The sequence below is a fragment of the Anneissia japonica genome, unplaced genomic scaffold (assembly GCF_011630105.1).
Source record: "Anneissia japonica isolate Jap-2015-1 unplaced genomic scaffold, ASM1163010v1 scaffold1606_len605190_cov180, whole genome shotgun sequence".
Taxonomy (NCBI): domain Eukaryota; kingdom Metazoa; phylum Echinodermata; class Crinoidea; order Comatulida; family Comatulidae; genus Anneissia; species Anneissia japonica.
Window position 1 is genome coordinate 353,573 of NW_022749369.1, and position 12,356 is coordinate 365,928.

The 12,356-nt window shown below is 36.2% G+C and overlaps 1 protein-coding gene across 3 annotated transcripts in view; it reads left to right on the plus strand.

The window, feature by feature from the left end:
- The window catches only part of LOC117121071 (golgin subfamily A member 8C-like), an 11,526-nt gene extending 2,513 nt beyond the window's left edge, over positions 1-9,013 (plus strand). For 2 of the 3 annotated variants that reach the window (XM_033266169.1, XM_033266168.1), the window contains exons 2-3: positions 405-533; positions 7,162-9,013. In XM_033266169.1, the coding sequence (XP_033122060.1) occupies positions 411-533; positions 7,162-7,833 (795 nt within the window). In that variant the 5' untranslated portion in view covers positions 405-410 and the 3' untranslated portion in view covers positions 7,834-9,013. Of the gene's footprint in view, positions 1-404; positions 534-3,815; positions 4,168-7,161 lie in introns of those variants that run through there. The other variant, XM_033266170.1, reaches the window with a different exon arrangement.
- The last annotated feature ends 3,343 nt before the right edge of the window (positions 9,014-12,356 follow it).

The following is a 12,356-nucleotide window of genomic DNA, read 5'->3' on the forward strand; positions in this document are numbered from 1 at the left end:
GCCTCAATTTGTTCTTATTTTGTTCTTAATTTTTAAGCAGTTTCTTATAAAATGTGTACTTATAAAAAAAAAAGTGTATATCCAATAGAAGCATGTAGCGCCAAAGTCTGACTTACAATCGAGTCTGGGTTCGAGGCCGATGCTGGTGACCACAAAATGTGTCCTTGGGAAAAAATTTAACTCCTTTTGTGTCTTTCCACCCAGGGTATACATAGGCCCTATCTGTAGGTACCTGGTAAGTAAGGCCTAAATGGTTTGAAATAGGAATACCAGTTCTCGGGATTTGCGCATTTGATGCTTGGTATGAGTCTAAAGATACTAAGGTATTATACACTTTATAATAATCCTGTATTAATTATTCATTATGATGATTTATTTAAGTTTAATATTTCTGTATTCTAAAGATACATATGACTCCAATGACCTATTGTCAGATCGACCAGATGACGTTTATCAATAACATGTCGGCTGAATCCGCATCTACAGCAGAGAACAACAATAATAACAGTGGCACGATGAAATCCAGAGAACAGGTAAGATGAATTTGATTGAAGTTCGCCGACTGCAACGTAATCCGTACTTATGATGATAGGCTATATACTATTTGATGTAGATTAGGAAGGTACATTAATGAATTACATTCACACGCTACCACCGAAATCACACACTTTTAATTCAGTCATTTAATAAGTTATCAAGTTTTGGGACGTATATTATACATATTATATATAACCGGTATTTGTCTATAAGGTCTGGGTTGGATTCAGTAGGCTAGCATATCTCAGACTATAGTATTGACATGGGAAAAGGGGATGGGGTTGGGGATATATGTTAAATGAAGAAACAAGAAGTGCGCCCTCACTAATTATCACGAAAATGCCTAATACCTTTTTTTTTTAGGACTGCTTATCCTATATTGACGTATATGGTAGAATACTAAAAGAGCGAAGAAACTTACGAATTTTAAATTGGCCTTTACCTGTTTTTTCAGTTCTATCTGCGAAGCTAATTATTTATATTTAGTTTTTTTTTTAGAAATTCTTGTTCAACTTTAATATTTAAATTCTTCAAACATTAATGCTGACTTAAAAGCCTAATTTCCACTTCGGACACAACAACGGCACGCGACCGTATTTCTTAATTAATTGTCGCCTCGCGTTGAGTAGAGATGCTCATCAACAACCCAGAATACTTTATGAATGTGTTCAATACGTTCACTGTGTGTGTCAGACGTAGAGGTGGTATATCATATCATCCACTCCGCTCTACAAGATGCCCAGGCAATTAACGCGTCCAGTAGAAAAGAAAAAAGAAAAAGAGTGCCGATCCAACCAAAGATCAGTTGTATAACTCTCGTTGAATGATCTATTTATCTGTATAACGTCTATCTGTCTATCGTATTGTCTATGCGTCAAGTGCAAATAAATTATTTTTGATTATATTAGGAGACGGATTATCGATTGTGTTGTTATGTTAAGCAGTACCAGTTAATATCAGCAGCTATTGGTGCTTGAACAGGCCAACTTCAACTTAAACCCCAAAAAGCTAGCCGTGAAAATGGGCTTAAGACTTTTTGTCAGTCTATTTGCAGAGGCATTTTGTCTATGACTCGAACACAAAGTAGAAAAGCATGCCAGTAATATTTTGTTATTTAGGGTCGCCTAGCCGGTACCTAAAGAGCCCAGTATCCATCAAAAACTGTGAATGTCATACGGAATTTCCCACGGGCAGCATAAATAAGGTCAACACTGAGTGTCAATGACAATTTTGTATATGAAAAAGATGAGATGCACTATCGAGTAGGCTATGGGTTCGTTAGTGCAAGTAGACAATATAAATATTTATTATTGTTTTATATAACAAATGTGCAAATCTCTGGCGGGATTCGAACCTGCAACCTCTCGCTATCAAAGCGGGTGTCTTACCCATTCAGGCCTGTCCAGACTATCAAATTTTGTTTGACGAAAACATGTGACATGTCTAAATATAGTCATGATTACATCACATCATGACCATATATAGGCACATCATGACTATAATATATGGGCATACAACATTTTTTTTTTGTCAAAGAAATAAGTCTAGATAGAGCTTTAGACCACTGAGACATATGATATACGAGCAGGTCTAACCCCCAGGCACATTCTCTTATACCACTGACTGAAACGCTAATAGTCATACAATAAATGGAGCTCCCTGGCTAGAATAGATCGGATCTACATACAGTACAGATATTCGTGGTCTTGGGGTCTGACACTAACGTCAAATAACAAATCTTTCCATCGGTTTTCGTTTGTATGCTTCTTCACATGCAACAGCAAATTAGTCAATTGCAGAATGGTACTAATAGGCTTAAGTAGTCGCATCAATATGTATGAGGTTAAGGGGAGGATATTTAATTGTAAGAAAAAACAATAATTTTACAGGATTTCAACCAACACGTTGTTTGACAAGCTACTACTCATTACGTGCGTTGATCAGTTTTCCGAGACTTTCACGAATCCGATGATTCCCAACCAAGGGGGGGCTTGAAATATATATGCTCAAAACAACGGTGTGCCTTTCCAACTTATACCAATAAATCGGACAAGTTGCGTGAACGGTATCAGGGTATCAAATAATTTGTTTATATGTCTTTCAATGATGCGCAATAACTTGCGGGTGGTTTAAGCTGGTACAAATTATTGCATTATACGCAGTCCCGAGCATGCTGGCATGAAATTGTTGGGATAGACAGCCATTGTTTTAGATAGTTAAAAGCTCTTGTATAGACAAAGTTCTATTGACGACCTATAGAAAACATAGGCCTAACAGTGTTAATATATAAATTACAATTAGGCCTACGCACAGTTTGGTTTCAATTGTTCATTCATGTGTCTAGTTGGGTGAATGTGCTGATGCCGGAGTGTAAATAGGTACCGGTACATATTATAGGCCTCATATCAGCCTTAGTTGCCCTACCTGTCTTTCTATTAATACACCGGTATCTAATGCTGCGAAATTAAATATTTGTTGTCAAATTTAAGTTTGCTCCGTATCAATTGAAGTTACAATACCTCCACAAAAATACTAGGTCTAAATGTTACGGTATTATTTTCGCTGGAATCGGTTTTTTTTTCTAAAACAGACAGTAGACCTATATTACTCTAGAATGTACGGTACCGTAGGCCAAGACACCATAGTACTAGTTGAAATTTTAAATATATTTTTATCCCGAATAAAGGCGAACTCCTTCTACTCAAATGTCAAGAAAAACAAGTTAGCAACAATATAACCTTCAATTCTATATATTTCCCAGCCCATCGAAATAAGTTTTAGGCACAACCCATTGTTTTGAACTACACCGACAACCTGTTAGGTATTGCAACTAAATATAGCGATTTTATTTTTAGACGTGATTCTCTTAGTAAATGTATTATTTATAATTTGATATCTGCAGATCTTATGTTGTTATTACTGTTAAAGCATATGTTGCTGTTTCCTATTAATGAGCTTTAAGTATAATTCAATGTCATCTTTATACCGTAATTGTTCTACATGGTGTTTATCCCACGCCCTTGCCTGGAAACTCATGTTTCAGCAAGTATCGTTTACAAAGGTACGAGCTAATTACCCTCCGTTCCCAGCAAAATAAAGGGCTAAAGGGGGTATCCCTACCAGGTGGTTGGGTTTTAAGCGTACAGTATTCCGTACCACCTGGGAGCCACACGTCCAAATCACCTGTCAAAATATATGGGTCACGGTTGTATCCGTGTGTACTGTACTTGCTTCTTGTAGCATGCTCCGTGTTGTGTGCAGCGATGACAACAACAAAGGACGTGTTAGCAACTCCGCGGGGGATTAAAACACGACACAACTTGCACTCAAGTAAACAACCAACCAAAAGCAATCGGAGGTTAGTTAACCATTTAAAGCCAAGCGAGTAACACCTACTCTTCTGGAAATCTGCTGGCAGGAAACCAGTCTTAATAGTTTGTATTAATTTGCAGCAGGGTGATAGTTGATAAAAGTGTAAGCAGTTTATAGTTGAATAACCAGTTTAGTTTGAACCTCGAAAGAGCAAGTCGTGTTTTTCTCTTACATACAACCGAGTTCACCAAAACCATGGTACTTATTAATCTACTGACGCGAAACACTGCTGTAGAGAAAGAAAATCATGTAGCCTTGGTAAGATTTTACAAATTAGTATTTATAATTTGTTTTCGTATTTCAAGAAATATTTCAGCATTGTTTGCCTTTTCAGACCTATAAATTCTTTAAAATGGTTTTCTTCTGGGACTTAATGGGCATTTTGTAAAGGGATCCAATTTTATGGTTTTAATTTTAGCCCACCCAGTGCAATACCACTGCACCAGTCGATATAAAATATAATGAGGGTAAGATCTATAATTCTTCCTTATTTGAATTTTACTTTTAGCACACCAAAAGCTAGTAATGTAAATGCACTTTTTACATGGAGTGTAGTGTATCGATATTTGTTAAGTATAAGCTGGTATAAGTTTCCTATGATAAATTACTGTACGTGTACGGTTTAAAATCTTTATTTGAACTGTCCTATTTTTAGTTATAAATAACTTATTCATTTCTTATTGCACTTCCTCTCTTAAATCTCATTTTAATTATGACGGTATTTTTTTTACTTTAGTAATGCCATGAATTCAACAATAAACGACCGATGTGCTTCGCTAATCGTGTGTTAATGACCATGGATGGCTTATAATAGCCTTTTTATTCTTAAAACTGATACATTAACAAAGCAAAGCCTGTTTCATTACATTGATGTTTATAGTTATTTCGTATTTATTTAAACGGAGATTAGATATTGAGGGTTGGTTTTATTGTTCGCCCAAACACTCAGAATAAGCCCTGTCTCTTATACACATCTAGATGTGTATAAGAGACAGATATATTATTGAGCAATTGATAGACTGGCTCTATATTTGGATAGATTTCAGGTTTTTTGTGTGGGTATGTACACTTTATCACAGACCCATGCAACATGTTTCTTTGAAAGTGACTCTTGATACTGACCACGTGCTTCATTGTGTGTAGGGGTGTACATCCTTGGTGGTGAACTATCGATAAGTTGTTGACGCTTAGGTATAGCATATTGTTAAAGTTAATTCATATCTAATAGACTTCGTCATTATTTATCACTGACGTCTCTAACTGAATATTACTTGTCTGTTATTTAACACTAAATTACTGATACCGTGAGTGACGTGTATTATTCCTGCATGAAGTAACACTTATCACAATTCTCGGTATTGTTATGCAATGATTGGCAGAGCGTCTATCATGAGTATTGACATTAATGATAATACTATCTTCCAAGATCACCAATGTCAAGACCATTGTGACTTCTTGTCAATTATGTGTCAATCAAGTGTTGAAGGGGTGGTGACCAAGCATTGTCCATCTTGACTGACACATAATAGCTGGATCGACGTAACGTTTTGGTAACAATGGAATTGCACACAATACTGGTGTAACGGGGAGGGGCTAGCAAGCGGGGAGGAGCTTAGTACGTAGACCCATAAGATACTTTATCAAATAATATTACTGTTAATAGTGAAATAATAATGATCATGATATTAATAATAATAATAATAATAATAATAATAATAATTAGTGAATAATAATATGATGATAATGATAATGCTATTAATAAATCTGGTAATGATCATCAAAATTAATGGATAATTAATGTGATTCTACTGGATGTCATGTCAAATGAATTTATTATTTTTTGTCCATGGATTCACAGAACGTGTTGCAGATTTATTGGGAAATCCCCTCAATTGGGAAAACCGGTAAACCCTGAGCCTTTCAGCCGGGATGGGATTACTGTTTTTCAATACGAGAACTCTAGATTCCTTCACTCAGCATAGTACACAGTAAATAACATTAAAATGATTACCGGTATCTACCTTTTCCGTCGAGGCAATTAAGATTATGTTCATGGTGAACGACATCCGACTCGTCGTAATTAATTACTTTGTAAAAATAGCCAATACATTAATGCATAGAAAACTTTTGTGAAACCGCTAGTAGATACTCAATTACCGACAGTTAATGTGACTTAATCAATTACGGGTTGTGGCCTTATATTTACTAGTAATGGGTTCGTCAGGCGGCTCAGTTCGAATTTCATGGTTCATTCATAGTGCAGTCCTATACATCCTATTCTATTATACCATCTGTGCCTGCGCGCTTAAAGGTCCTGTGCAGTATCCATAAAGATAAGATATAATTAGTATTATTATTGTATAATATACAAATGAAACATAACCCTGCAAACACAGAACGTTATATAAAAGTCGCGTACGTTGTGGTTATGTCAGAGCGTTAATAATATAACGTTTCAGCAAAAATAGCCAGAAATTACGCTATAAATACGTCTATAATAGGCTACATATGGTTAAGGTTCCACAATAAACTTTTGAAAACCAAATGCAACGTTACTAAAACGTCACGATAGCGTAAATTCGTTAGATGTAAAATAAGCTGTTTACGTTGCTGGGCTTTACGCAAACATTCCGCACTCAATGCTTTACTATCTTATGATTCGGGCTTACTTAAATTCATCACTCCTGGTACAACAACGCGATAACGCACGATGTGTAGACTATTAGAATAGCAATAAATCATGTTACATTACATGTAGGCCTCTTGTGCTCAATAATAATTAGGGAAGCCACAGAATACAGAACAGCATAATTCAAGGGCTGCAGTACTTCAAGGGCTCATTGAGGTGTCTGTAACCATGTGGATAAAATTCTTCATTCATTCTGATAAAGGTCCATGATAAGTGTCCCGGATGTTTCAGGAAATTGGCCAATAAACAATAAATGATAGATAAACAACCTTCGGTCTCATCATAACATGCTGTATCGTATGCTTCGATAATTAATTAAAATTCTTAGTGTACCTTACAAAAGGCAAATTCCTTATTTTATTTTGGTGGTTGATACCAGGTAATTATTTTGTGTAATAGTGGTTTGGACTAGGTTTATCTTTGCCACCAATGCCTATTGCCCATATTGACCCGCGTAACGTTCCCTCGTTATGCACCGACGCACCATATCAACACAAAGTCTTATAAACAAAGAGTTTTTTTGTTAATCTAACGCTGTGTTAACTTTTCATTCTCTTCCATAGCTACAAAGGGAGTTAAAGCAACTCGAGTATAAATTGAAGCAAGCGAACGATCAAGTGGCAGAGCTAACAAAACGGCTTGAGATGCAGTCGAGCAAAACAAGACAGCTGATCGCCGGCTGGAAGCTAGAGCTGCAAGACAGGGAAAACTCTCTGGATAAACAACTCAAAGAAAAAGACAAACAGTTGAACGATATCTGTGCTGAACTCATCCATTTTGAAGCAACTTTGAAAAAAGAGCGAAACTCTATTGTACAACAACTAAATGAGAAGGATAAGAAAATTAAGGAACAGGACAGGAGAATTAAAGAGCAAGAGAAACATATAAAAGCACTAAACTCGGCGAATGAAAGATTACTGGAAAGTCTGCACGAATCAAGAGTGTCTTCCTCTCCACCATCGTCACCCGCTTCACCATCGTCTCTCTCGTCGTCTCCGTCGGCAACGTCTCCATCAGGACTACTGAACAACAATAACATTGTTTTTTCGCCACACTATAAACATATACGACATAATGGAAACACAAGTTCACCACGAACCGTGAGGTTCAGTGAAGATGTCAGGGATAACGAAGAAAAGAAACCAACGCCTAAGTCGGCCATCCGAATTCGAAAGATCTCATTGCCTGCTTATCGCCTACCAGAGGACGAGGAAGACATCGTTAGGTACTGCTAATTTGTCCTCTTTATCAGGCAACTCGACAACCGTGTTATTAATTCTTTCATTACAACGTTAATTGCAATAGGAAACTGCCTTCATTTGCCTTCCTGGCCAGGACTTCTTGAAACACATAAGGGACAAAAGCCAGAAACTGTATATATACACACATAAAAAGACGGTACTTAATTGGAGGTAGGCCTACTGACAACACCGGTGCTACAAATGATTTTGTTGTTGGGAAGAGCTACTACAAAAGACTCAAGGCGATATGCAAATTAACTTGACCTTTTTATATCGTTTAAACCATAGTTCAAAGATATTTCGCACGTAAAAATAAATTTAAATACTGATTGAATATTGAAAGAGGATTTAAAACTACTGTTGTTAAATAGATATGTATATGGACTGCGCGCGCACTGCACGTACGTACGTGCAAGTCAACGTGAATACAAAGTATGTCGTAATGGCTTCTGATCATGCTATTACTGCATCGACGATAGCTCTAGAATTACTTTGTATCATCCGTCCATATTGATGGAATGTGCAATAAAAAATACAACTTCTCAGTTCGTTAAACTAGGACTGTTATAGAAAGAACAATTTAAATACATCGAATGTGTTGTAAAATTATGGGGGATCAATGTTATATGCCTATAAGGTACTTTATTCTAAATCACATTACATATATTTTGTTAGAAACTTGCGAAAGGGAACAAACGTTCAGTTTTAATTCAAGGTTTGTCAAAGACAGAATATTACAACATTGCAAACAGACAAAACGCAATAGTATTAAATGCCTACCGTTTTTAATGGTGATAAATTTAAGTTAAAATAATTAAAGGCCCTACAACTCAATATGATGTGATAAATAAATTGGTGATCGTCCGGGGATTTTTTATGGGGAATGTTCGTCTATATTCCATAGGAAATTTAGACCTATTGAAATGAATGCTGAATGAAATGCTTATTCGTAAAAAGTAGCTTTATAAAAATGTCTGTGTTAAATCAATGTTTAGGCATACCCGTTTAACAGACGTAGCATCGGGCGTAGCATATATGTTTCCTGTGATATTTAGGGTAAGTTTTCATGGCTTATGTGGCCATTTGTTAATACTATCAGATGATTTTATATTGTTCAATTTGAACTACTTTTAAGAAATAAAATTGATGTATAATAAAAGTTGATATGAAATAATGTGTTCCCAATGTGTGTAAACTGTGAAGGCGCGTGTGGATTTTTGACAGTGTTATAAACACACAAAAAAACCGTTCGGGTTGCGGAAACCAGAGCAGAGAAAAGAAAATCAAAACCATCAAATGTAGGTTATATTTAAATAATAGTAAGCCCTAAGCCTTGCCTTAATAGATTATGATCTACGCCGCCTCACCTCTAATCCAGGTAGGCCTACAGAAAAAGAAGAGTGGGACCACCGGTCCGTAGAAACAAGTACAAATCCAACATTATATATAATGCCAGATATAGAAAAGAAAGACTAGGAGCAGCAGGCATAAGCACTAATCTAATATACTACAAAGGGATATTGAGATGTCAGGTGACTCCACATGCAAATAAAGCAAAAAATTGAATTTTAAAAAGAATGGAAACCGGTTTGTTCCGCACTCACCAAACTGGAACACTATCCAAATTTAAGTCAACCACTGATTAACTTGACCATGTTGGGTCCGACTCCGATTGGTACTAATGGCGCTTAACTAGGGGTAATAGCCTACTAAAGTATGAAGGCTTAGTAGGCCTGCAGTACTTGTTCAGTTAATGTAGCCTATACATTACTTCTGTTTTTCTAATTGTCCAGGCAAATTCCCTCCTTTAATATCTGACACAACATCAAATTCGATAACAGTTATATTCAAAGCGGGCTTTGCTTTTATAAAATCTTCAATTGTGTTCAATCGCTATAAAAAAAAATGTATGTAGGCTATGTGCATTTTCCCTGCTTTAAGATTGAAAACAGCAAATACAATTTTCTACAATAATTAATAAATATCACAGCGTAACTTTGTTGGAAGACTACGTAAACATAATAAATAAGCAAACTTTCTTGCACCAAATCTTGTAAAGTATTTCTTAAATTTGCTTGGTGACGATTATATAAATTCAACACGTAGCAACAACTGCAAAATGTTGAACAATTCTCGCTCGTTCTTAAAACATCGGCCTATAGTATAACTCCTATAAGCATCCCATCCCGTTTTACTGTCACATACAGGCCTATTACATACCATGTGTAAAAATCACGGGCTACCTAAGGCCGATTTACCCAGAGTAACTTTAATCGAAATATATTATCCCTAAATTGCCTATAGAAATACACATATCTAAATGACGTCATTAAGAGCTCACATGTCATTAAACCAAAGTAAAGTCTTAAAATCTACAGAATTACCGTACTGCAGTACAGTTGTCCGGAAACAGTAAAAATCAATCGCAAAAGAAAGAAAAAAAATTGATGGCGAAGCCGTCATTAAAAAGGCTAAAATCACCTTTTCATTTCAGTGATTTGAAATGAAAAGCAAACACTGATGATAATCCTATAAGGAAACATACTGTCTTTTTTAATACGTAATTTTAAATTCAGCCTCCTATTTGTCGAAAACGTATGATGATACGTGCATAAGGCTTTTCCACAAACATTGGCTAAAAACTGCGCGCACTGAGAACAGTGACATCCAAAAAGACCCACAGCATATAAATAGACCTGTCTATAACACCTAGAGACGGCACTATTTGTCACCCATCCCATGACTAGAATATTTGATGTTTGAAAAACTGAGTGGGATTAAAAAATGTCGCACTAGGATGTCAACTGAAACTCCAAAGCTATAAGCCCTATAAAACTAAGTAAAGGACCTTTGATCTTTCTTCTGTATCTCTGCTTATCACTCCAGTGTATACCAATTAGTTTCGTTTCCGTTCAATTTTGTTAATAGCAATCATAATGTCTTGAGTGTTTTTAAAGAAATTTAGGCTCACTCAACGGTATACTAAAGGCGGCCCTGGAAAACACCTGTCTACTTTAAGGAGCAACATTCGCCGTTTTTTAGCATTCTCTGTGGATAAAAGATATCTCTATGATAGGCTATTAATTGCTCCGACCATGCTCCGACATATTGTATATGACTTGTCTCTCTGACGCCGTACTTACTGCCTGCCTGCTGACGCCGCGCGTTCAGATGCCGCGTCCGCCTGTTCCGTAAAGTTTATTATAACAATGAAAAACATGGAATAACAGGGTATACAGTAGGCCTATGGCAGGATATATCTGGCCTTGATTTATATTAGCCGCTGCACCAACGCGTTAATGACCGCATTCATTTTGTCTGTAAATTCCCGGTTTTCGAGAATCACCCGAATTCGGAAAGCCGCCGCTCTCCATATGAATGCGAAGTTTCCAAAGCTTTTCAAAAAGTGTAGATTTGCGCATAGTTTTCATAATAGCCTTATCATAGTGCGCAATATTTGAACGTGTCTGCGCATTTTCCGAAGCATGAGCAGTCTCCGAACGGCGCCGCAGTTCATAAACCCAAGCACGAGTGGGAACATTTTGGTGATAACCTATGATTAGACTTGTTAATAACACTATTTGTGCCAAGTTCTCAAGGAAGCTTATTAATACTACAACATTATATAGCACGTCCCAGTTGTACCTAACTATAAACACATGCAGTAATATTTTTAAACCCTCAGCCGATACTCGGTATGTTCGGTTGGATAATATCCATCGGATGCCCATCACCCTTTGCCTACTAATATTGGCAAACTCATAGCCTACGAGAACATACGAACACCAATGATTTTGTGTTTGTTATTTGTGTATATGTTGATTCACTCAAACTCAGTTTACCAAGCAGGCTTGACTTTTTCAACCTGTTCTTGGAATTCAAGAATGCAAACACGCATCATCTGAGACGTTTACAGTAAATCAAAACATACCTAGGTTGATTAAGCTTATCTTCGTGTAATATATTCTAGGCTTGTTTTTGTTTGATGTGTTTTCACATTATTTATTTGACAAAAATAATATCCAATTACTAGTTCATAATTTAGGCCTAAATCACGGAGCACTCAACTCAAAATATATACTGTAGGCCTAAGCCAGCTAATAGTATCTAAAACTTTTGAATTACGGAACTATGTGAGAAATTGCAAATTGCAAGTGAAGTGCTGCGAAGTACAACTGCATATAAATGTTCTTCGAACAAAATTATTTATGCGAGTCAAGTGAAAATAATGAATAATAAAAATATAACAAGTAATATGAGCACGACCCATTGTCTATATGACCCATTGTCTATATTAGAACACTTCTCATTGGGTAACAAAGTCGTAATTTTTCATTTTTGTCAAAAAGTGTCTATAGTGGTGAATTATGGTTTAGGTTTTTTTAAAATAAAGTTTCAAAAATTTATATGTATGTGGAAAATGTAGTTGATTACCAAAGGTTACAATTTTTATTTTGAAGACTGCATGGTCTAGGAAGTGTACATTTTTTTTATGGGGCAAGTTTCCAAGGGCGGGC